Source organism: Dromiciops gliroides, chromosome 1 (assembly GCF_019393635.1).
Source record: "Dromiciops gliroides isolate mDroGli1 chromosome 1, mDroGli1.pri, whole genome shotgun sequence".
Lineage (NCBI taxonomy): Eukaryota > Metazoa > Chordata > Mammalia > Microbiotheria > Microbiotheriidae > Dromiciops > Dromiciops gliroides.
Genome location: NC_057861.1, coordinates 721676784 through 721704451, shown reverse-complemented (window position 1 = coordinate 721704451; position 27668 = coordinate 721676784). Strand labels below are relative to the sequence as shown.

The following is a 27668-nucleotide window of genomic DNA, read 5'->3' as shown; positions in this document are numbered from 1 at the left end:
CATTTTAGAGTGAAAAGCAATTTGATATTTCTCCATACCTTGGCATTTTTGTTTGTTTGTTTGTTTGTTTCTTTTTGTGGGGTGATGGGGGTTACGTGACTTGCCCAAGGTCACACAGCTAGTAAGTGTTAAGTGACTGAGAACGAATTTGAACTTAGGTCCTCCTGAATCCAGGGCGGGTGCTTTATCCACTGCGCCACCTAGCTACCCCAAAACCTTGGCACTTCTAAACCAATACTGATCCCTCACTCTGTTAGCATCATAGCCTGATTCAAGGTACTGTTGTTGTTTTACCCATAAAAAACTTAAGCTTACTTATCTTGTTTCCTAACTCACAATTGATTAAAATCAATCGTCTGTAAGAAATATGAGCTTAGAAGAGGCTATTTGAGAGAGACAAAATGACACCATATGAAATAATGACAGTACAAAAGAAGATAAAAACTAAAAAAAGGAGATGGAATTAAATTAGCATTCAGTACAATGAGGTTTTTCTTAACATAAGGCATCAAAAAAGGTTTAAATTATTTTTAGTGTTATCTATTTAAGACAAGAGTATGTATGAGATATTTTTTTTAAAAATCTGTAAAAAATGTATAACTTAAAAATTATTTCATTTGAACTCGATAATTTTCAGTTATCTAGAAAATTCACTTATAAATAACCATTTCCCTACCAATGTCTAATAAATGAGATATTATTGTATAAATCTCTTTTTGGAGGTATCGGACTTATTAAACTAATTAGACTTATTTATTTAGAAAGTCTTATCCCTTGCTTGATATCTACTCATTCAATAGTTTTCTAAGGACACTAATTTAATAATTTAAAACTTTTAATAAATATACATACATATCAGTGTATATGTATATATGTATCTATATTCTCACATGTATTATATATATCATTATATATTATATATTTATATGTCATTATCTATCATCTATCTTTCTATTTATAATATATACACATGCACACAGGTGGGATAGATAGATATTACTCTTTTTCTATCTTATCTAGTCAAAAAGTGCAACAATCACTCATAGATCTGACCTTACTGCTGATCAGCACAGAAGCCATGACCTTCTTAGCTTCCAACCTGGACCAGTTTACCCCTCTTTGGACAGCCTGGTGTCTCAGCAAATCCATTCTGGTCTTGAAGTGATCACCCAAATGGGCTTTAACCCTACTGCAAACCCAAACTCAAACAATCCACCATTCTGAACCTCCACAGTTGCAAGGAATATGTGCATATGCCACCAGGTCCACTCTTATAAGCCCCCCCCCCTTTTTTTTATTTTTGCAGGGCAATGAGGGTTAACTGATTTGCCCAGGGTCACATAGCTACTAAGTGTCAAGTGTCTAAGGCTGGATTTGAACTCAGGTCCTCCTGAATACAGGGCTGGTGCTTTATCCACTGCGCCACCTAGCTGCCTCCTCTTATAAGCCTTTTTAAAGAAAGGAAATATTAAGCAATATTTAAATAGTGTGTCAGAATAAGTCTGTGCTGAACCTTCAAAACTGATGTAACAAGATCTTGTGAGATGTGGTTGGAAGATCTGGACTGAGAGTCACTAGAGCTGAGTTCTTGTCTCACCTATAACTGCTAACTGTATCTGCGTTGCTATGCAAAGAACACTGAACTGGGTTTCACAGTTCCTGACTTCGAATTACAGTTCTGTCTCTTACTACCTGAGGGATCTTTGTCAGTCTATTATCTTCTTTTGGTCTCAGTTTCCACAACTACAAAATGTAAAGGTTGGTCTAGATAAACTCTAGGGTTCCTTCTATTTCTTCATCTGTTCTCTTATTAAGTAGAGATTGATTATAAAAAATTATGTCAAATGTTTCTAAAAAACTTATAAATTGCATTTTGACTAATTTGTATTTAATAACAAACATTTTTGAGTGTTTACAGTTTTTGTTGTTTTATTTTGTTAAATATGGACTCTAGTATTCCATGTTCCAAAAAATAATCTGTTCCATTTCTTCTTAAAATTATCTTGATGATCTTAGGAACAATTTTACAGCTCCATAACTTAAATTTATACAGCCAAGTGCCCATAAAATGTATTAACCTCCTGGATAATACTGTTATTCAATTAAAATTAATTTTTCACACAATAGTATTTTTGTACCTCATTACTGATTCAATGCAATCAGCTATGTAATGCAGAGGGAGCAGATATTAATATGCTAAAAATAATTAGAGCTAGTTTGAGGAATTCTCATTGAGGAAATTTTCTAATGCAGATCAGTATCTGCTGTATAATTTATAATCTTAGATATATACATATATGTGCATATATGGATACATATTTATAATCTAATTTGAATATACTGAGAGAAAAAATATTTCTCCAAGGTCACAGGGACAATATGTATCATATGTAGGAGGTGAACTGGGGTCTTTGAGATTCTGAGGATGGTTATCATACCCTGTCACTCTAAGATAAAGAGAAATAAAATCAAAAGAAAATAAAATACTGGATAGTATCATTTCCACAAGATAGTACAACTATGAATAACTTGTTTTTATGCAATATAGCTTTTTTGATGCACGTTGTAGGACTTCTGTAAGATTCTCCAAATCAAATGTTTGAATGTACTCAATTTTCTATCATCTACCCGCTGCCATCTATGGATAAAAGTTCATGCCCAAATCAATCTTGATTATAATTTTCCAAGTGAAAAAACGGCAGTGAATATATAGGCAATGTCTAAATTTTCATGTAATTTGATCTAGTGGGAAAAGGGGGGGAGTGACTATGTTATATATGTTGAAGCTATAAATCCTTGGAGGGATTTCTTAGATTACAAACTTAGAGGCAAAGGCTATGTTATGTTTATCTTTTTACCTTTCTAAGTGCCTAGAATATTTTATGGTTCAGAATCAGGTATTTTGTAGTACTAATATTCCACGTGCACGTAATAATCATTATTATGATAACTCGCCTTTATAAAACTTTAAGCTGGCCAAACGGTAGTACACATGTCATCTAATTTATTTTCAAAAACAACCCAGTATAGTAGGTGTTAAGTATAATCTCCATTTTACAGTTAAGGAAACTGATATTGAAAGAGGTTGTGACTTTGCCCAAAGTCACAAGGAGAATTTGAATTCAGGTATTCCTAACGTCAGTTTCAATGCTCAGTCACTCAGCCACCAAGCTGCCTCTGTTTAATAATTACTTTTTTAAAGGAAGTGCCCTTTGGGAATGAGCAAGATCCCATCCATTATACCTCAAAGCATCAATAGTTTTTCCATTATTGTTACATCACTATATAAAATTATACATATTATATAAATTATACTTATAGATATTATTGTAAACATTTGAATATAGATAAAGAATATAGTAGTTTTGAAGTATTATTTTTTTTTTTAGGCAATGGGGGTTAAGTGACTTGCCCACGAGTAACACAGCTAGTAAATGTCAAGTGTCCTGAAGCCGGATTTGAAACTCAGGTACTCATGAGTCCAGGGCGGCTGCTTTAAACCACTTCACCATCTAGCTGCCCGAAGTATTTTAATTTTAAAAATATTTTCAGAAGTCTCTCCCTCCCTGGTTTAAATATATTATAGGAATAGATTTTGAGAAGAATCTTATTGATTTCACTTTAATATTAACAGCATGCTCATATGGAATTCTATTTTTTTTTTGTGTTTTACAGATCCTGATGCAGCTCCTTTGTCAGTAACAGCTAACATTTTATAACAGTACCCTAATTAATGTTACATGGGACAGAAATTCAAAAGACAGAGTTCATGGACATTAAGAGGATATCAGTGTTTTACTCCCCTAATAGTTGCATAAGAATATTCTTGCTTTCAAAATAAATCTTATTCAATAGGTTTCAACAATTATATAGAGGAAAAGTATGACAATGGATTATCATTTTTATTTCAGATCAATTGGTGGAAAACGAGAAGCAGATTGGATGAAAGGAAATTCCCCCAAGAAGTAAAAAGTATAAGATTGCCTGGAGACAGAAGCTATGGAATGGTTCCTTCACTAGATCCTTTTAGTGAATTCAAGTTAACAGTGTTAGCTTACAATTCCAAAGGTGCTGGGCCAGAAAGTACTCCAATTTCTTTTCAAACTCCAGAAGGAGGTAAAAAAAAAAAAAAAAACAGCACACAATAAAATATGTGAGAGCCCTTCTCCACTTAGTTCTGCTGCTCTTAGTGAAACTCTTTGAAAGTATAGTCCTAGCCAAGACCCAATCCATCACAAATCCTCATTAGTGTTCATTATTGTTAGTGGGTTGGGGGAGGCGGGGAGCTAGGTGGCATAGTGGATAAAGCACTGGCCCTGGATTCAGGAGGACCTGAGTTCAAATTTGGCCTCAGACACTTGACATTTACTAAATATGAGACTCTGGGCAAGTCACTTAACCCTCATTGCCCCCACAAAATCAATTAATAAATAAATAAGTGATGGGAAAAATGTTAATAATGCAGATAAAACTTAAATGTGTGTCTATTGTTTAGTGGTTTGAGCAATCGCAGGCCAGTTACATGCTCTTTAATTTATAGATTAAATTTATACTCATGCTGTAGTGATTACAGAGCTGGCCATTGAAGTTAGGGAATTCGAAGTTAAAGTCCAATCTGTGGGGGCAGCTAGGTGGCTCAGTGGATAAAGCACCAGCTCTGGATTTAGGAGAACCAGAGTTCAAATCCGGCCTGAGACATTTGACACGTACTAGCTCTGTGACCGTGGGCAAGTCACTTAACCCTTTTTGCCTTGCCCCCCCCCCAAAAAAAAATCCAATATGTGATACTGGCTGGGTGATTGTGGGCTACTTTTAACTACTTACTAACCTCTAAGACTTTAATTTGCATAGAAAGTACTAGTAGAGGGAATATTCTCCTGAGGGAATCTCTGTATTTATGCAATTACTTGTCCAATTCCTATCTCCCTCCTCCAAATCTCTCTAATGAAATGTCCTACATAGAGATACACAAATACATGTGACAGGACATAAAGGTAAAGACATCCCAGTTTGAATAAGAGGGGAAATCTCCAATTCACATGGCTCCATACCAATGACCTGGTTGTGAAATTATTAGAAAGACCAACATCATTGCCATCAGAGTAGTCTTTGTAGGGACAGTTAGGTGGCACAGTGGATTCAGGAGGACCTGAGTTAAAATCCGGCCTCAAACACTTGACACTTACTGGCTGTGTGACCCTGCAAGTCACTTAACCCTCATTGTCCTGCAAAAAGACAAAAAAAAAAAATCAAAAACAAACCCAAAACAAACCAGAACCAAGTTTAACAACCTCTAATGTGGGAATTAAGGAGAATATATCACTCAAAGTACAATGACTGAGCGGTGGCCCACATTCTCTCTGTGCCTTCTTGCTCTTAGTTGCATTACAACTATTGGCTGCATTTTATTAGATTATGAAGTGGATCTGACTTCTTTTGAATGTACTTGGGTTCTTCCTATCTTATAGCTATGGCCATGGGAGCCAAATCATTTCTTTGTCAGCCTTGATGAGTTCAAAGCTGATTTTAGCACAAAGCCGCAAAATACTGATGAAATTAAATAACTTTAAATGAATTTAAATTAATCAATATTGCAATTTTAATGACAGAAGAAATAAATACCTAATGCATATTACCTATAAGTAAATATTCTATATCTTAAAATTAGTTCTGAATCAGTCATTAAGCATTTTTAGAGCTATGATCCATGTATTGTGCTGTGTTAGGTATAAAAAATCAAAGCCAAAAGAAAGATAGTCCCTACCCTCAAGGTACCAACTTTTTTTTTTTTTTTTGGTGGGGCAATGAGGGTTAAGTGACTTGCCCAGAGTCACACAGCTAATACGTGTCAAGTATCTGAGGCCGGATTTTAACTCAGTTCCTCCTCAATCAAGGTAGAAGAGACCCAAACAAGCAGTCAGAGGAAAGCTGTGGTGTGATTGTCTGGGTTTAAAAACCCAAGATTACTCATGTTAGGCTCTTCCCATTAGAAGAATGAGAATATATAAAGGAATTCATTGTATTTTCTTAGGTTGAATTTTGTCATAAATTCTAAGTTGACTTCATTTATTTCAGTACCTGAACAGCCTCCTTTCCTCAAGGTTATACATGCTGATAAGGACACAATTGTACTATCCTGGGGACTGCCCAAGAAGACACATGGTAATCTAATTGGCTACAATTTACAATACCAGATAAGTAAGTAGAAGTTTGATTTTTGTAATCAATCTTTTTGTAATGAATTAATTATATGTTTGAGTAGATGACATTATAGAATGAGAAACTAGGCAATACTTTTGTCACATAATGAGAAGATGGGACTTATTGGAAAAGATTCAGTTTGGGAAAGACTGAAGAAAAAAGGAAAAGGGGACAGCAGAGGGTGAGATGGATGTATAATCTCATGGGGAAAAGTGAACGTGGACTTAAGACTCTGAGAGAGAGTAGAGGAGAGAAGGCCTTGATGTACTACAGTCCATGGAGTCATAAAGTGTTGGATGTGATTGCACAACTCATAAACAACAAATAATTCTAATTCTAGTTTATTCCTAAATGATTTGACTACCACAAATTTGGCTAAATTTCAGTGTACAACCAACTCAAACTATTTTGTATCATTTTATCTTATTTTGAGGTTCACTTGAATAGTAATGTCTCCATAAACATATACCATTATACTATACATTTCTATTCCCTCAATTAATAAAATGATTTTTCTTATTTCTTTTTCTATTTAATTTTTTTACATAGAATTTTGTTTTATTTCCTTAAATATCCTGATTAGGAAGGGAAGGAACATTTATAATGAAAAGATGTCTGGATAACAAGTTAGAAAAAAAAATCTAAATAAGAATGTTTCTACTTGTTTACCACCCCCCCAATCTCCATCTCTCCCTCTCACTCTCCCTCTCTCTCCCTCCCATCTCTCCATCTCTGTTTATATATATATCTATGTAAACCTGATGCTGCCACTTAGTGTCTCTATAATTTTGGGCATGTTACATAACCTTTGGACTTTAACAACATTTTAAATGACCTACAGAGATGCAGGGGGAAAATTGGTTAGAATAATTAACAAAATGAGTAAAAAGGGGAAAATAAATGAACAAGATGGAAATAGTTGGAAGCAGAGAAAAATCTTTGCAAGAGATTGTTGCTGCTTCATCATTTTACTATGTTTTGCTGATATACTATTCAGATCCACTTTTCCATCTTGGGTATGTATCTATATTTATATATAGATTGTTTGTATATAAAATAGGTCAAACATTCCTTCATTATATCTTTGTTGTTCTATCTTTCTATGACTTCATTATATATATATATATATATGTATAGAAATATATATGCATGTATGCATGGTTACACACTATATGAGGCAGGATGGAATATAAGCTGTCTTTAGCATCTAACAGATCTGGGTTCTAGTCTCACATCTGATATTTACTGGCTAAGTGAACTTAGTCAAATCACTTACACTTATAAGTTACCAAGCAACTCTCTGGAATCTCGCACTAGACTGCAAAAGAGTCTCTGTTATATAGGGAATTTCTTCACTGGAAATTCCTTATGTTATTGAAATCACAAGTATAATCACATATGTGTATATAGTTAGTTAGTTGAGAGTTCATGAATGCCTGACTTGATATTAATGTATTTTATTTTTTATTTTTGTGGGGCAATGGGGGTTAAGTGACTTGCCCAGGGTCACACAGCTAGTAAATGTCAAGTGTCTAAGGCCAGATTTGAACTCAGGTACTCCTGAATCCAAGACCAGTGCTTTATCCACTGCACCACCTAGCTGCCCCCTTATATTAATGTATTTTAAAAGAAAAGAAGAAAATAGCAATCTTACAGTCTTTTATTAAATATTTGGAAAAATATTTCATTTCATGTACTGGAAAATATGATGAATATTGCTGATATGTTGTAGTCCTAGGGAAATAGGGCTAAAAAAGACACTTTTAAACAAACATATGTTGATTATTTCTGCAATAAATATTCCATTGGATTTTTTTTGGCAGCTATATGGCACAGTGGATAGATCACTGGCCCTGAAGTTGGCAGGACCTGAGTTCAAATATCACCTCAGATACTTAATAGCTTTGTGACACTGGGCAAGTCACTTAACCACAATTGCTTTAGAACATGTGGGACTATCTCCAGTCATCCTGATCTAGATCTTGTCACTGGAACCAGATGGCTACAGAGGAGTCAATGAAGCTGGTGACCTTGTACAGCCCTCCCTCACTTAAATCCAATTGACTGCAAGTAATGCCATCAACAGGATGTCATGTTACTCTTTAAGTACAAAAGAGAAAACAATTCCATTGAATTATTTAAAAAGTATAATAATTGAAGAAAAATGGGTGAAGAAAGCATTCATATATAAAGTACTTTGTAGAAGAACAGTATGAAATAAGCAAAAGGAAAGCCTTAGCTACAATTTCTCCCCTTCTTATTTATAAAAATGGCTCTTTTTAGATGAAGAAATAAGGAAATAACACTTATAGATTTCTCCCGAAAACATCATTGACCTGGGTGTGATTATAATGGTCAAAACATCCCTCCACTTATAAGACATAGAGAAGAGTGGAAAATATAGCAAGTTCTGTGTCCAAACAAATTAAATTAGCCAGTTTTCTTTCCAAATGTTTCTTTACTGTAATGTGAGTATAGGCATTGTGGGCAATAATTAACTCATTTTTGTCTATTAAGTAAACGTCAGGTTTTTTTTTTTTTTTAAATGGTCAACATCTTCATCTCTTTCAAATATTAACAGCATTAGCAGCAAATCACCTTGCTTAAATGCCAATAGGATAAAGGATACATGGAGAGACAGAGAGATAGAGAGAGAGAGAGGGACAGAGAGAGAAAGAGAGAGATAGAGAGACAGAGAGAAAGAGACACAGAGAGACACAGAGAGAGACACAGAGAGAAACAGACACAGAGTGAAAATTCCATGAAACGAAACATATACATTCCTGGTTGTGTAATTTAAAATTCTAAATGTGGATTCTAATCTGTTCCCCCAGTTTTGGGGGAAACTGACTAAAATCACTGATAAAACGAGTTTAGGTTTTTAAGGGTTTATTGAAAAATAGAAAGAAAAAGATTGAGAACAGAATTCCAACAACCTGGCATTCCTATCTTTCCTCAAATTTCCTGTGAAGTCCTCTGCCACCACCACCACCATCAAGTCAGGAACCCAAAAGAGCGAGAGCTCTCCTCGCAGGCTCTCTTTCCTCCTTCCTGTCTCCTCCCAGAAAATAGGAGGCTCCTCAAGTTGATTGGCTGGTAGCCTTGATAGACAGCACCCATGAGCAAACGTCATTTCTTGATGCCAAGGAAAAGACACATGGCCTTGCCCTCTGAGGCATTTTCCTCATGGCGGAGCTTTCCCACAGCAAGTCTCCAGTAGGTGGCATCATTCCAATCATTACATGGTGAAGGAGCACTTTCAATGAAGAGCCCATCCAATTAACATTTATTAAGCATTATATGTTCCAGAAAAAAAAAAGAATGTTTGTTGAAATAGTATGTAATAATATGTGAAATGAAATCATTCAATTAAGCATGGCATCAGATATTTGAATTATAAAATCAAACATGAAATAGACCATGCCCTTGAGGAGTTTACATGGTAACAAAAGGGGCAAAATGTATTTACATATAGGTACACACATAATACATATGTGTATAAGTGTGTATACATGCACACATACATGGAAGCAGATAGTTCTTGACTATGTTTTAAGAGATTCTAAGGTATTAAGAAGAGAAAGGAGTACATTTGATGTGTGGAAGATAGCAAGCACAAAATCAGTCTTTAGATGGTATGTAATGTGGGGATAATCAACCATCACTATAACACATCTTTAATAATGCTTTAAAGATTATACCTTTACCCATGGCATTGAACTTTCTTCTCTTTGCATCATAGTAGCTTAATGACACATCCCCTTTTCATTAAGCTCCTGTGATGCAAAGAGAAGAAAGTTCAATGCTATACACACACACATGCATGCACACACACACACATATATGTCTGTATTCATATATACATACATCTATACAGATATATGCATATCTACTACATGTACACATAAGAACTAATGTGTGTATATGTATGAAAAAACATATGTTCATAGTAAATAAATAATGTGTGGGTGTCAGAATGAAACAATGAAATCTGAAACAATTTTGCTATTTTATTCTGTTTGCTGGCTTTCCAAAGGCTTCTCCACACACAGTTTTTGTTGCTGTTATTCAAAGACCAAGACATGTAATTTTAAGGGGAAAAAATGGTACTACTTTAAAACCATTTAAAAAAGTAATGCGGTCCTTGTATTTAGTGATTCTAATAATAGGGTGAAAAATAATAGTGTTTCTAATAATGTTAAATTAAGATCATTGTTTTAAATGTAAAGAAAGAAATTTCTAGAAATTTTTCTCAAAAGAGGCTGATCTACTTTTCAACTCTGTAACCTTTTATAAATATTTTAATTCCATGGATTTTGAATCTTTTTGGTATATCTATACTACTTAGTTTCTAACAGAATCAATTAACTGCTGTTTTTGCTATCATGATTTCAAACAAACCAAAATTCTTTCTTCTTTGTCCTTCTGGTTTGCCTGTGGCAGAGCAGAAGGATTAATGCCTTGAAGCATGGGTAATCAAAGTTCAAATCTTGTTTTATTCCCTTGGTAGATATGAACTTGCCAAGTCATTTAACCATTTTCCAGTTAGAATGTCCTCATCTGTAAAATGCAGATAATAATGGCACTTAAGTTTATATGGTTGTTGTATCAAATGAGTTAACATATAAAAAGTGCTTTGTGAAACTTAAAAGTACTTTATGATTACTAGTGTGAGATTTAAAATTGGATATTAGATCATAAATCTCCCCTACTTAACCTTTCCCTTAATTTATCTCCCAAACTAGTAAATGGAAGAGGCTTTTGGTTTTCTAGATAGACCTTTTTATTTATAGTTATGATAGTCACAAGGTGATGTTGATTAGAAGGATAGGAAAGTAGAAACACAATACAAATCGTCTTAAGTCTAAGCTTAGTCTATATTCCTTATAAAAACTCACCAAACCGAAAAGGCCAACTTTGGAGAGAGAGAGTATGTGCCGTGCCATCAGGAGTCCCGCCAAGCAGGCAAAAAGCCTACTCTCGTTCTCTCCACCCCGGAAGTCAAAAACCCGGCAGGCAGTCTGACATGCGCAGCAGGCGGACTGTTCATCTCCTCCCCAAAAGGGTGGTCCTTGAAAAACTGGCGTCTTTCAGTTATCCTAACCGACTGTTAAAAACTTTCATATTTTACCACACTAGCTATTATTATACTCTATAGCAATATACACAGAGATGAATGCAGATAGATAATAATCTATCTATCTATCTATCCATCCATCCATCCATCCACCCACCCATCTTTAGGCCATGTCCCCACTATCCTTCTACCATGCCTCCAGCTCAGGTATCCCAACCCACTCTTGCTTTCTAGGTCTTCTTTATGAACTGTATTTCCCCATTAAATCATAATTTTTTTTTTGGTGAGGCAATTGGGGTTAAGTGACTTTCCCAGGGTCACACAGCTACTAAGTGTCAAGCATCTAAGGCCAGATTTGAATTCAGGTACTCCTGAATCCAGGGCTGATGTTCTATCTACTGTGCCACCTAGCTGCCCCTAAATTATAATATTTTCAGAACAGGGATTGGCTCAATTGTTTGTATGTGTATCCTCACTTCTTACCATAGACCCTTGGCACATAGAAACTATTTATCTACTAAAAAGTTAGGTGTCTTAACATGACACAAATATGACATTGTTTCAGAGGTAAGACTGGCACCCAGATCATCCTGATTCTAAGGCCAGTTCTCTATTCCTAAGAAAAATATGCTTAAAATAAATTAGAAATTATAGAAATTTGGACTCAAGGCTCTGAGAGATGATTTATAAAGTTGAAGAATATCCATCTCTTTTTGATTCGAAAACATTTTAGTTTTTTAGAAATCTGTCTATACACTTTTCCTAAGAAACCATTACTCTGCTCTGCATTTTATATGTAAATATGACTCTTTTGTTTGTAAATGTGGTTTAATGATTATCTCCATTTTATTTTAAATGAAAATGAGGGATAAGGAGGGAGATTTCACATATAGGAAGTCAATATATGAACAAGACTTAAAAAAAAAAAAGATGCTCTGATCTCATGGCCATGTACATATCTAAAAATGAGCTGACCAGCATATTACTAGAATTTAAGGGCACAAATTTAAAATGCCAATTCCCTGTCACTTCAAATACACTACAGTTATATTCTTTGGAACTCTATGACTATTCTAATTAGTCATTAGGTTAATCACAATTGGTCAAAAAATTTTATTACTATCTTTTGCTGTGTGTATTTATTCTATCGGGTAATCAAACACATGTAAAGTTTTGAAATAGTTTGATTAATTGAATTATTTTTACATTTTCTAGAAAAATAGGAATATATGCCTACATGCTATATGTTTACAAATAATACATACATATATGTATATATAATGCATATTTCTATGTGATATGTTATAAATGACTGGTACCTCAAAGCCATATCATCCTACCCCTTTATTTTGCAAAGAAGGAACTGAAGCCAAGGGAGTTTAAGTGCTATGTTTGAGGACATACAGGTAGTAGCAGAGACAGCTTTTGAATCTGCAGTCTCCGACTTTAAAGCCTATGTTCTTTACATTGTATCATGTTTCCATATCACTCCATTTTTAGTATAAAATAAATGCTAGTATTAATTAATATTTCTTTATTTTTATTTTTTGTTAGATTATTTTTTCATAAAAAATAAATTTATAATACTGATGTAGGTGGCTAAAAAAGTTAAAACTAATTATGTAGTATGATTCATCAATGTACATCTCAAAAGATGTAGGTTTTCTACTGCAGTGTCCATTTTGCAACTCAGTTGATGTAGGAATTTAGTTTGCTAGAATTAATAATATATTATTTTCAGCAATTCATAATGATGATAAAAGTAAAGAGTAACTCTACAAGTAGCTGTCTGTATTTGAATAAGAAAAAAATAAGTTTAGAATATCTTTCCATGTGTACCCCAAAGCTGTAACACTCATGCTTTATTAAATTTCATGAAAAGTATACTTATATATTCATGTATTTTTTTGTTTTTTTTTTCTTTAGTCAATGACACAGATGAGATTGGAGAACTAAAGGAAATTAATGTCACTAACCCTTCAAAACTTAGTTGGCGTGTTCCAGATCTTAATTCTACCACCAAATATAAATTCTACTTGAGGGCATGTACTTCCAAAGGCTGTGGGAAACCCATTACCGAAGAAGGCTGCACAATTGGAGAAGGGAGTAAGTTAATAGTGTTAATAGGCGTGTCTGATTAAAAAAATATATGGAAATTCTTGATATAAAAGAAGTGTTTATTATAGGATCATGTGGAGATTTGTTTTTGTTTTTGTTTTCTTTTAAAGTCAGTTTTCCTGCTCTAAGAAATTCATTTTTAACTGCAGTGACTACAATCACTCTAAATAGTGGCTACAACATCAGTCACACTAATTCTTTGGTCTGGCAGCCCCATACTTTCAAGTTCAACACTTGTGCTCTTGCTAAATCAAAAACCAGAGAAGGAAGCAACAGATGGGGAGGGGGGAGGGGAGAAAGAGACAGAATCAGAGAAAGAAAAAGAGACAGAGAAAGACAGAGACAGAGAGACAGAGAAATACCAAGAGGGAAAAAAAACAGATACAGAGAGAGCCCAAAATTATTAAAATGAATATTTTGATAGTTTTCCTAATTTAGTCCAAAACCAATCCAATATTTCTCATTTACAGAGCCACATTCATGTATAAATATATTTCATTTCCCAATTTGTAACAAATATCAAATGGTTTTAACCATCCCTAAGTTGATAGGGTTGTTTTAAAATGTCATTAAGCAAACCACCATTACATTTTGTTTCTACTGCTTGCTTCCCAGTTTTCTCCCCCAAATTTCCCTCTATTCCTGTGATTTTCCACATGTGCTTTTTTATCAGTATTCTTCCTTAGTTCTCTCTTGCTCATTGATCCTAAGAAAAATAGGAAGAGGAAGAATAGAGTTAAGTAAGAAGAATATAGAGGAAAAGTTGGAAGAATCAAGATGTTTTAGTGAAACTAGATGAAATGGGTAAATATGTGGTTATGTTTAGTTCAAGTTTAAAAGGATAGAAGGGAACCAAGAAAATAATGTATATGGTAGTAGCTCTATAAGTAATTGTCTGAATGGGAACAAGATGAACCAGGTATTAGAGTACAAAGGAACTTGTATAGTACAAAGAACACTGACCTGGGAATTAGAGCACTTGGGTTCCCATCATGACTCTATTATGAATTATGTTTATTTCCTTTGGCAAGTTATTTCACTTCATTGAGGATCAGGTTCCTCATGTGCAAAGTGAAGCATTTATACTCAAATGCCTATGTGCTTTAAGGTTTTATAATTGGGGAAGAGGGTAGAAGAGAGAAATTTAAGTGAAATGTTTCACTCATGAAAATAATTACAAATGTGTGTGTTTAAATACAGGCCAGGGCTGAATAGCATATGCATATAGATTTATGACATATTCTTTTTCAAGGTCTTGACAGCCCCACTTATCTTCACCTATGTGTTGAGAGAAAACATGTAACCAAAAAAAATTATGCAATGTCTGAATTATCCACTGGTAGAAATTGATCATCAGGCAACAAAACTAATTCCTCATGAACTAAAAGATTGATTTGCTTGTTTGTAACAGCAATTACATTTTGACAATGCCTGAAAAATGCCCACTAGCCATGGCTTCCATTTCTGATGAACTTTCCTGTAGTTGACTCAAAATGGTTCAGGGATATAAACAGGCTCATGGGATGCCATACTTGCTACTGAGGTTCTCTCAGGAGACTCACTGCAAATTCTGGGTAAGATCTTTGTGAATGGAAAAGAGATATCCAGGCCCACTACTTCACTGTGCCTGAATCAGCAATGCTTTCTCTGAGACAAAGTGCTTCTCTAGGGTTCATGCACCAAAGTCCAGGATTCATAAAAGGGTTTCATGGAATAACTGCTTATTTAAGCACTAACTTGAGTTGAAATCTTTAAAATGAGGACTTTTTAGTTTGTTGATAGTTGTGATGCTATGTCTCATAATTCTGCTGTCAAATTCATCTGGGATGGTAGTCAAAGGTTTAATTAATGCTAAATCCTTCCTGCAATTTAAAGCTCTGATAACCACTTTCCATTTTCTAAAGCTAATTTCTTCAATAACCTTGTGTTTCAGTTTACTTTAGGAGGAAATATTTCTTCACTTTTTGCTTCTCCAGGCTTCTGCATATATTCTAATCCATCTACCAGCCCCTTTCCCAGTTGACAATGGTTTTTCTTCTATACGTATTTTGGTGCAACACACAATCATATTTACCAGGAAAAAGATGGAAATATATTTCCTCAAAGGACGTCAACATGGCCTATTAAAAAGTAGAAATTAAAAAAAAACCCACAGTAAAAACCATAACCCAAAATTATTTCCACTGAGGAATAATATGATACCAATACACATTTAAAAAATGAGACCTTGTGTAAATGTTAGAAATTATCTCACAGGATTGTTTTCTCTTTGTTCCATTTAAATAATCCATTTAAGGCTTTATTCTTAAGAGAACACTAAAGTTCAGAGAGATAGTCTCACTATTCAATTCTTGGTTCTAACCTCTCCTTTTAAGGCAATAAAGTGTATCGATTAACAATATTTCATTGTATAGTCAAAACATTGAACAATAAGAGGTAAGATGCTACCTATACTGTGTTTGCCTGTGTGCATGTGTGTGCATCATATATTTACATCTTTTTCTTTATAAATCATAATAGATGATGGATATATGACAGATAAATATGTATACACATAAAAATTTCTTGGAAAGTTATCTTTACAATTTACCCAAAACTCACACTGGATGTGTTGTGGGCCTCTGTTGCCTTTCTATCCAGAGTGTTCACTCTAAAGGTTATGGTCAGCTATGATTATTAGGTAGGAGCCTTTCAATTCTTTTCTTGCTTTATAAAAAAGGTCCTATGGGTATTATAATAATTAAATCTCCTTGGATCAAAGATACACACAAACTCTCCCATTTCAAGTCCTCTCAATAAAATTGTCATAGGCTTCTCACATCTAACATCTTTAGACTGCCACTATGGTTTCTAATAACTCATGATGCTGCAGGCTGCAAGCAATACATTTATTTTTCACTTCCAAACTGATTACTAAAATTTTAGGCTTCATATTTATTGTCATGAGAATTGTCTGGTAATCAGAGGAACAATTACAAGGAATGTATTAGATGCTAGATCTAGATGCTACTGAACAGAAAGCAAACATATTTCACTGGGGAAATATTAAGTTTCCCATTATAACACTTGGGTCATGTTATTTAATCTTACTTTTTCTGTGGAGTGTTTATTGATATCACTAAAATAAAATGAATTATAACTTCTTTATTTGAATATTCATTGCCAAGCACAGATCCTAAGATGTAAAAGTGTTTAGTAAATATTTGTTGAATGGAACTGTATTCTGTAATTCCATTTGGGACTTTACTTAAAGGATTTCATTTTAAAAGGCATACAAATCTACATTGTTTTCTATCCCAGTATTTTATGATATTTTATAACCACAAAGAAGATAAAAATTTTAGTTTTGTATATAATAAATTATTTTTTGTCTCAGTTTCCATTTTGATGGAGTAGAAAACAGAGGCAAGCAGAATATCTGGCCCATTATCAAAGAAGATACTGTAATAAAACATCAGATTTGAGTAGAGATTATTAAGCAATCCAATAACCAATTCTTCCTACCAAACATGGGGGTAGGAAATCCAATAAATGAACAAAAATATACAAATAAATAAATGAAGTCCATAATGTCAAGTCAAATTATTTATAATAAAAGCAGATTGTTTTTTTTTTTTTCAAAAAGTTTAAGGGGGTAACTGAGTTTAATGATCTTGGAAATATATATTATCAATCTATACAAATTTTAAAAGTACAAGGAATCACTTCATACAATCAAATTTAGTAGCTCCTGCTAAAATCAAAAATTAAAAAAAAATCTTCTGTTAGGCTTTTAAAGCACTCCATAACCTGACCCCATCCTACTTTTCCAGTCTTCTTAAAACACATTCTCATTGATTCAGTGACACTGGTCTGCTTTCTAGTTCACTTTCCAACTCTTAGTATTTTCACTTATTGCCTCCATATTTGATATTCATTTCTTTCTCATCTCCATTCCCTGACTTTCCTGGCTCCCTTAAAGCCCATGCTGAAGTCATACCTTCTACCTTTCTTAGTCTTCCTTAATCTTAGCACCTTTCCTCAAAGATTATTTGCAATTTGTCCTATATATATCCTGTTTATACTGAGCTGTTTTCCTGTTGTTTCTTCCCTCGAGCTGTGTCCTTCTTGAGAGGAGGAACTGGCTTTTGGTTTTCTTTGTTCTCCCACTGCTCAGAGTGCCTGATGCACAGGAGACATTTAATAAAGTCTAGATGGCTGACTGATGAATAACAAAATGCTGAATAGCAGAAAAGACAGCATACCTCTTTTTTATGGTCTTTTCTTCCCTTAAATTTAGGAAATGTTCAAGAAGGAAAAACGCTAAAGAATGTCTGTCTTGTTCACCAGGAATAATAATATCTTTCCATTTCAAAGTCCTACTTTTATTTTAAAGAATGCATATGACTTGACTATGTACCTTTCATAGGTAAGAATGTTGAGAAGATTTCAGAAGCAGTAAATCCTACCCAAAAGGTTCACCCTCTTCAGACATTTGACTCTGAAACTGAACATACAGTTCGTCTAGTGACTAAGAATTGGGTTGATAACAATAGCATTTTTGAAGATGTTATTGAGACAAGGGGGAGAGGTGAGAAATCAAAGGCATTCTGGGGTGAGAATATGAAATATGTTCTGTGGATGATATAATTTTGCATTCTTGCCTAAGTTATTGGTGAACTTATGGAAAGGTAAATTAATGGAATCACAGTTTTCAGTTCATCTTTGGGCAGTATTTGCAAATTAGCAAAATGAAAAATTTAGACATATCCTTAACTAATCAGTAGCCATGTTTAGCCAATACTATGGTTGTTATTTACTTAATTAATTAATTAGCACTGCTAATTAATGCATGTTTTAAGAGGCTTCTTTGAGAAAATCTGCATGCAACTGATGTGCGCTTCACTTTTTCTTGCATAATACTGCTTTGGTATATAACTTTATTTCTCCTGTTCTCCTTTACTAATTGAATCAAATGTAACCTGGGTTGTAACTTTCTGGAAAATAAAGACACATTTGATAATGCCCTCCATGAAAATATCAAAGAATTGGAATCTCTAAAAAGCAAAATAGAAATGACTAGAGTTGGAAGTGACAGGAGTGCTAAGCAGTATTTTGATGATCTATATATGTATTTGTTTGATTGATTATTTATTTTTGAGAGTAACATTGTCTGATTGCCCCAGTGTGACAAGTCTCAAATTATGTATTATACTTCTCTTTCTCTACAACAGGATATGCGGGGTTATATGATAACATCTCTACCCAAGGATGGTTTATTGGACTGATGTGTGCCATAGCTCTTCTTACATTAATATTGTTAACTATTTGCTTTGTGAGGAGGAACAAAGGTGGAAAATACTCAGGTAATACTATACTGTCACATGTGAATATAGTGATTTAAAAATATCAGCTCTTTTGTGTCATTTAGCAGAATAATTATTTCCATCTTTCAAGAGCCAACTTAGTTGACACAGTCCAGCTTCAGAGGTAGAGTGGTTTTATAGTTAGAGTACTGCACTTGGAGTCAAGAAGACCTAGGTTCAGATATTGCCCCCCCCCAAATAACATTATAAATCTGGATAAATAACTTAAGCACTCTGAATCTCAGTTTCTTCATTTGTTAGATGTGAAGGCTAGACCTGATAGATTCTGAGGTCTTTTCTATCTCTAAATATATGATCCTAGCACTAAGAAAACTTCCTGTTTTCCTCAATCAGATGGAATCTTTCCTTTCTCAGAATATGTATATTCCTTTGACCACTCCTTCAAGGACAGGTCATATTTTGGCTTTCAGTATGGTAATTGGGTGCTTATATATCCATTTGATGTACTGTACCTCATAAAAGGTTGCAATTTTATTGAGGTCAAGAACTGTCATTGCTTTTTATATTCCTGTAAATAACTACCTAGTATACTGTCTTGTATGCAGTAGGTGCCCAATGACTATTGAATCTGATTGAATGTAATTTGACTTTGGATTGTAGGTAAGGTTTAAATGTTAATATTGTGATAGAGCCATGATTTCAACAGTGTGGGTACTTCCTCCATTCATGCAAAATTTTTATTCCCACTCATGTTTTCTCATCTCAGGTAGTTCTTGCCTATTTCATTTAGTAAATCTACAGAAGTTCTGTGAAGTGGACCAAATGCACGATAGATGCCTTTATGACATTACTAGTGTACAAATCTTCTTTGGTAACATTCTGTATATAGCATGCTTACACCAGCCATTCATGACACATATTAAAAAAACCTTATTAAGTGAAAGAGATAAGATGGGTTTTACTGCAGAAATGATTGAATCAAGGGATCAAGTTTCTGAACTCACTTCTCACTAAGTGTGAACAAATAATGTCATATGCTTAAAATTTTCTGAAAAATAATACTAAACTTTTTCCTTTCTTATGGCTAAAAAATGGGGAAAAATCCAAATGAGTTTATTATGCATTTTGAGCTGGAATAAAGAGAAGTACCATGATAGAGAGATCATCTTTGTTCTGGATACAACTTTTGAATCAACGTGGAGCCCAGAAGAGCTCATATTTAGCAGCAAATAAAAGAAAATTCTCCCATAGGCTTCTTTTCCTTTTTAGTCACACCATTCCAAACTTCTACCTCTAGCCAAGAAAGTTGAGATTTTATTTTTGAAGAAAATATAGATCTGGGAGAGTATTTAATTAAACCAAATAAAAGAACCAATCTCATCTTTTTTTTTTTACCAGAATTGATCTGAATTAAGCTTTTGAATATAATTTATATTTTTATGTCACTTTGTATATTACAAAATACTTTTATATAGATTATTCCTTTTGTTCCTCATGAGCTCATTGTGTGGTAGGTAGCATTAAGTAATTTCATCCTTTTTTCACTAATGAGAAAATATTATTTAAACTATTTAAATGATTTTCTCACTCATTGGTTGTTAGACTCTGACATGTACAACCTTGGGTAAGTCAGGTTGCTTCTCTGGCCCCAGAAGGCTTATTTGTAAAATGAATAGGCAGGCAGAGAAGGACAGAGGTTGATTAGACCAGCTCTGAACACTTTTCTGCAATTAAGAGTAAATAAGATTGGGGCAGCTAGGTGGTGCAGTGGATAAAGCACTGGCCCTGGATTCAGGAGGACCTGAGTTCAAATCCAGCCTCAGACACTTGACACTTACTAGCTGTGTGACACTGGGCAAATCACTTAACCCCCATTGCCCTCCCCCCAAAAAAAACAAAGAGTAAATAAGATTTTAAAAAACTCAATAAGATTAAAATTCTATTATTTTGCTTCTTTAATCTATATTTTCCTTACTCCATGCTACCTCTCCAATGTAAATATTACATTACAACACAATATCTTTTAAACAAAGAAAATATATAATTTAATTGTTAAGAGCCCCAAATATTCTAGACTATACCTACTATTCATTAAGTTTGCCTCCTTCCTTCCCCAGAAATGGGTGTCTGTCCAAATATTTTGACTATTCTAGGGACAAATAGGTAAACATAGGGCCAAAGAACTCTATTTTTCCTTCATTGTTTGTTTTTTAATGGTGAATCTGAGAATTTCCTGAGTAGACACATGCAAAATTATTGAGAAAAAAATCTGTTCTAGTGTAATAAAATATGTTCAATGTTACTGCGAACAATATAATGAACCAACATAGCAAAAGTATTTTTTTTCTTCAAAATAATGATTTGTTTTCCCTATAGTTAAAGAGAAAGAAGATTTACATCCAGACCCAGAAGTTCAGTCTGGAAAAGATGAAACATTTGGCGAGTACAGGTAATTTCACAAGAAAAACAAAAACAACAGAAAACAATCAAATGTGAAACTGGTAAAGAAATAATGTAGTATTCATTGGTATATAAAATCTTATAGTATTATACTTTATTAGTCAGATCAAAATCAATAGGCAAAAATATCTAATGAAGTGATGTAGATAGTGTTGATGGAAAGGTGCTATAGATTTCTTTGGTGTATTTTTTCATTTTCTGGGTTTTAAGTTATTAAAAGAATCCATTTTTTCCTTGCATAGTGGTATTTCTATATGTAGAAAAATGCAGAAAGAAAGAAAAAAGTTTTTTATTTGCATATAGATATTGAAATAGCAGAAGATTGACATATATTTTGCAATTCATTTATTTCAATATATTTAAGAACAATTTATTATTCCCCAAAGAAGTATCACCCAGCATTTAAACTAAGAATTAACTATATTTAAAAAAAAAAGAACCTGGAAAGAGGCAGTACAGGAGAGCTAGTGACATAGCAAGATACTGGTTTGGGAGTCACAAAACAAAGTTATGACAGTAGCTTTGGGAGCCTATTCAATGACTCTTTTCTCATGCTATTTCCTCACTGGTAATAGGTGTTGTAGCACTATGGATTTAGATTTGATTGAAAGCTTACAGGTCAGCTAGTCCATACCTTCATTTTGCAAATTAAGAAATAGATCCTAGAATTGGTTAGGTGATTTACCTAATGTCTTACTGGGAGAAAGTGGTAGAGATGGGATTTGAATCAGGGTCCTCAGACTTCAAATTCATAACTCTGCACTTCCTATACTTTCTCTATCTAGAATAACAGTTACACTGTATTTACATCAAAGAGTTGTTATGAAGAAACCTTTTCCCCCAAAATGAAATGCTAAATAATTTATTTAAAAAGCAAATATAAAATATTTTCAATGGGATTCAGTTCATCTTATCAAAAAGCTTAAAGTAAATTTCATACATATGTATATACCTTTTCATATATTCATATGACCTAGAAAGGATCTAGATCAATATGAATAAATGAAGAGTCATCATATGATAATGAATAAGAAGCCAGAAAGTTCTGGGTTGGAATCCTTTTATCAACACGTACTGACAGTGCTAGCCTGGGTAAGTCACTTAACATATTAGTGCCTAGTGTTATTTTGAATCTGTAAGTCACAAAGAAGACGCTAACCTTTCATTTGTAGAAGAAATGACCCAATCTGAGATTTCCTCATGTAAAGAAAATCACAGCTTCTGTCACTATGTATAAGGATACACATCCTGGCAAATAAGTGTTTCAGATTTTTTTTTAAGTTATAAACCTTAGTTTTTTTCACAAATGCTTCCATTTTATTTTTACTAGAAAGGAATGAATAAATATAATCCACTTAATATATAGAATATTGGTAATTAGAAAATAATGTAAAAAATTTCAAATTTGTAAGCTTCTTTTCAATTAGGTTTCACTTGAAGTTATGTCAAATGACCTTTCCTTGAAGATTTCCCTTGACTTTTGCCAGCTCTTATTTTAAATTATGTAATCTATCAATAGTTTAGATTTATTGTGGTGAGTTTTAGCATATCTGAATATTCAGTAGAAAGAGAAATCATTTTAGAATCTGATGCCCTGTTTTCAACTCCCATAGCATTTAGTCCCTTTGTCAGGTTGGTAGTCACTTGCATTCTCTGAACCCTCATGTAATTGTCTGTAAAATAAGTTAGATGTGCTGGCCTCCAAGATTTTTCCACTCTCAATCGCTGGTATGACTATTTGTATAACCCTATGATCCTTTAAACTCATAATTCTAGATTTTTAAAGACTTTTCTTTTATCTTATAGTGACAGTGATGAAAAACCACTTAAAGGAAGCCTTCAGTCTCTAAACAGGAACCTCCAGGTCACAGAAAGCGCTGATAGCTTAGTCGACTATGGAGAAGGAGACCACGGCCTGTTCAATGAAGATGGGTCATTTATTGGTGCTTACACTGGGTCTAAGGAGAAAGGATCAGTGGAGAGTACTGGAAGTTCAATGGCAACTTTCCCACTTCGTGCATAAACTCTGTGTACATAAGCCGCATGAGACACTCACCTCATTTTACCATGTTTATCTATATGAATAAGCAAATCTTTGTCTACAGGAACAGAACTGGGTTTAGCCAGGATCAAACATCCAGCAAATAAACCAAGAACAATTCACTGCCATTGACAGATAAGAGCAAATTCTTCTGGCCCATGATGTCATGGGTTGAATTCAAAGAAGAATGAACATAACTATGATAATTAGATTCAACTTAGTTTGTCTCAAATAATGAGTAATCAGTTTTCTCTTCACATACCTGTTTTGGGCTGTCCCATGTGTTTTCATAACTTCTCTTGGCTTGCAGAATTTTATACACATTCTATACATGCCCATTCATTCAGTTTCATAGGATTGCATGGCTTGACTTTATTTTTCCTAGCAGTTGAAAGATGAAACACAGGTTAATTAAAAACAACAACAAGAAAAAATATGTCTTATTGAAATTATTCACTGAAGAAACCAAGTCCATATTTATTATTTAAAATTTGTTGTTTAAGATTCTTTCTCCATGACCCATCAGTTGACAAGTATTTATTTGTCCAACACTGGTTATTGGAGCCAATGATATTTAAATCATTACTCTCTGGCTATTTAGTCAAATCCAGTTTGATTTCTGGTTTCTCTTTACCGTGGGATCTCTGGATATTCAGGCTTCTTTCCTTGGACCAAAACATCTGCAAGGGACCACTGGACATGGACTTAGGAGAGAGAAGGCCTAATGTTTCCTTGCTTGGAATGGTAATCTGGTATCAGCTAAAACTCATTCAAAGACTCTATTTCTAAACTGACTCTTTTTTGCCTGTCTGGTGTTATAATGGTATGCTAGCATATATTTCCTGAATGGAGTGGACACATTCTGTTGATATTTATACAGTACAAAATATAGATGTGGTTTTAATTTTTATGTTGAAGTGACACATTAACATGAGGATTTGTACAGCTACAGTACAGAATAAGGGAGCTATTGTTTTATACTTTACCAGAGTTTGACTGTTCAGAAATTCAGTAAAGTAAACTTTCAAACCTGAAGAAACTGTGTATGTGTTGGGATTTTGTTTTCTCCAAATACAACTCGTAATAATTGATGGAATTTTTTGCATATTTTTCAAAATATGCTTTAGCTAATTGTTTAGAAAAAATACACCTGTTTACTGTAGATATTCCTGTTTGTGGTTTCCTGCATCATACATTGAGCATCATTAAAATGTTTGTCTCTCTATGCCTTTTTTTGGTAAAAATTTAGTAAATTCTTAAAATGTATGTATTGGCATTTGTCCTATTAATTTAATATTGAAATTAATTTATTTTAAATTGGCATGAAACAATCCACATGAATTTCAATCAACTGAAATAATGACTCCCTTACATATGTATCAACCTAAACCTATTAATGGATATTTAGGAAACTTGGATTTAATTTAAATATCCCTCTCTCTTTTATGGAAAAAAACAAACAACCAAAAAAACTGTGTTTGTTTTTGGAATAGACAATGCAGCAATGGAACTGGAAATTTTTTCTTTTTTAAAAATTTTTTCAACTATCATAATTATGGAAAAGGTATAGGCAAAACATGAAATTGATAATATGGAAGTGTTTTCTATAGGAATATGTACTTACTCAAGTTAACAGAGTATGATTTTTCAGGCTTTGTTGGGGCATTAGAATGTAAATATCAAAAAATGTCCATTTGTAAATGACCTTCAGGTGTCCATGACAAAAACCTTTTTTTTTTTTTTTTTTTTTTTTTAGTGAGGCAATTGGGGTTAAGTGACTTGCCCAGGGTCATACAGCTAGTAAGTGTTAAGCGTCTGAGGCCGGATTTGAACTCAGGTACTCCTGACTTCAGGGCTGGTGCTCTATCCACTGTGCCACCTAGCTGTCCTGATATCCTCTATTCTATTAAGAAAAATACATATAAAACTGACTTTAAAAATGCTTGAGACTAAATTTACTTTGGGATTTACTCTTGATTCCCTTGTGAATTTCTTCTCTTGGGGGTATTGGCCAAAGGGTATTTTAAAATAAATCATATGAAAGATGATGCCACTCCTTTAAGTGATACCTGTAATACTTCTTATTTTGGTGGAGTTATTAGAAATCAAGCTAGTTCTGACCTCATCCATTGCCTCTTCTTCCCTCATGCCTTAGGAGAAAAGGCAACTACTTTGTATTCTTCCTACCTATTTGAGGATCTAGAGTCATGCTGGTCCCAATCAATAAATTTCCAGTTTGTGTGGTGGTGAAGAAAATTTGAAGTAGAAAAAAAAAGTTTTGACCACTTTTTTCTGAATGCTCTATATTCTCAATTACAGAAAGGGGAGAGTATATGATGGTACCCACATTTTGACATAGTTCCATGGGATAAAACAGGGTCTGATATTTGTGTACACTAATGCTCACTAGTCTTCTCTTGAAATGATAACCAATTGGATGTGTCTAAAATGGTGTGAACCAGTGCTCTTGGCTATAATGACTTCTCTTTCTCACAGAAATTATTTTGATAGACTATAATGGATTAGCAATGAACCACTCAACCTTGGATTATCTAAAAGAGTTTACTAAAAAATTATGGCACATTAATTCGTATAAGAAAATAAGTTGTTTTATAATGGTATTAGTCATGTAGTTTACAAACCAGGATTACTTTTCTATTAAACCTTATAGAGAAATTGTTCACTATGTTTTCTTTCTTATGCCTCAGGATGTAAAAATATATGTAGTGTCATTTAAGTGCAATGAAAGTTTTAAAAGGGTGATAGTATTTGAGAAATATACCCATTAAGTGTTAAATTAACTAAACACTAAGGCGCCGGCTTAAATCTAGAACTTTTTTCTCTAGTGAATTTCCTTTCTCTACTTTATTACCTTTTTTGCAATCCCTAATTTGTCAGACTGTAAATTATGATACAAAGTGTCTAAAATATTTATATTTTAAAGGATGCTATTGGAAATCAGCAAAAGGTTCTGTCTTTTTAAAGGTACCTGTATTTTCAACTAATGTAGTACACTACTGAGTTTCCCAAATTACTTGATAAGATCCTGTTTTCTACATCATATATGCCACTGTATGATTTGAGTGAGCTATTCAGTGAGGTTCTACATTCAATCACGTTCTTGTCCATTTCCAGTGGGAAGGAAAGGAACAAGGTGCACTGAATCAAAAACTGAGAAGTCTGACTTCTCTTCTGAATTCTTCCATTGGCTTTCAGAGTATCCTTAGTTACATCCCTTAACAACTCTATACTTTAGCTCTTTTCATTAATAAAGTGCTGTTGAGGATCTGCTACCTGCTATACCACAGGGCTAGTTGTTTCTAATTAAGATTGATTAAGAAATGTCTGAGAAAGGCTAAGAAGCCTTCATCTTTTCCAGCAAAACGTGTATACTTGCTTATATTTTTTCTGTGAAATTATGGGGAAAATAAGCAGGGATTTCTGCACATGACAGTAATATCTCCCTATAGGTAAACTGAATTTTGTAAGACTTGTGTCTAGACGAATAATAACATAGGAACTATTGTGAATAAGATCATACAAATATATTCAGACATTTAAATAGTGTGCAGACCGTGTCAACTCAGTACTTTTTTCCAGTGAGCACAAAAATATATATTTTTTATAGAAATAAAAAGGAAACATACAGGAATTTTAAAAGATTCCTACCATACAGCAAGCAGTATAAGTGTGTGCCATTACAAAAATGCCAATTGCTAAAGAGGAAACTTAAGCAGGGTCTTTCCTATATAAAAGGTTTTTCCCACTAGTTTTACATGCATATTTATAATAAAGTGTTTGTGAATCCAATGCATTTAGTCTACTGGGTTTAAAGGCATCCAATATTTTAATTACACCCAGGTTTATAAAATATGATATGGAATGGAATTATGCTGGAAGTCATAAATAATATTTTTTCCTATTTTATAGTCATGGAATAAGATATAAACTAAAGACAAAAGATTGATGAAAGTTTTGCTTCATTTTTAAAGCCTATAGAATTAAATTGTCATTTGAAATCTTAAATATGTTTACATATTATTAAAATCAAAATTCTTATAAAACTTTCAAATGGATGATTAGGGGATTGAGTTTGTAATCAGAGCTCATTTTTTCCAGTTTCCATTTAGTGAAATAGATGGGGTGGAGCCAAAGCATACTTTATTTTATTTTAGATTTATGATATTTTATTACATCATCTGAAGAGGGAAAGGACTGTGTATACTAAGTTAATCTGACTGCTTTTTTCAGATTAATATTCTTAGTGAAACTTTATTAAAGTTGATTAAAATAAAAATGTGTTTGTATTGTAGTTGCTGTTTGTATCATGTTTATGTATATGTATGGCTTCAAAAATATTTTGATTATACATGAAATTCAACTTTTCTAATAAAAGTTCAACTTCATGTAATGTAAAAAAAAAATGCTTTGTGATTCTTTCACTTCCAACGAGAATGAGCATTAC

At 33.5% G+C, this 27668-nt stretch overlaps 1 protein-coding gene across 1 annotated transcript in view; it reads left to right on the top strand.

Moving 5' to 3' along the window:
• The window catches only part of CHL1 (cell adhesion molecule L1 like), a 291478-nt gene extending 264074 nt beyond the window's left edge, over nucleotides 1-27404 (top strand). The window contains 9 exon segments of the mRNA XM_043968375.1: nucleotides 3676-3716; nucleotides 3718-3792; nucleotides 3912-4116; nucleotides 6076-6198; nucleotides 13205-13384; nucleotides 17805-17966; nucleotides 18610-18741; nucleotides 21079-21151; nucleotides 22969-27404. Of these exon segments, the coding sequence (XP_043824310.1) occupies nucleotides 3676-3716; nucleotides 3718-3792; nucleotides 3912-4116; nucleotides 6076-6198; nucleotides 13205-13384; nucleotides 17805-17966; nucleotides 18610-18741; nucleotides 21079-21151; nucleotides 22969-23185 (1208 nt within the window). The 3' untranslated portion in view covers nucleotides 23186-27404.
• The last annotated feature ends 264 nt before the right edge of the window (nucleotides 27405-27668 follow it).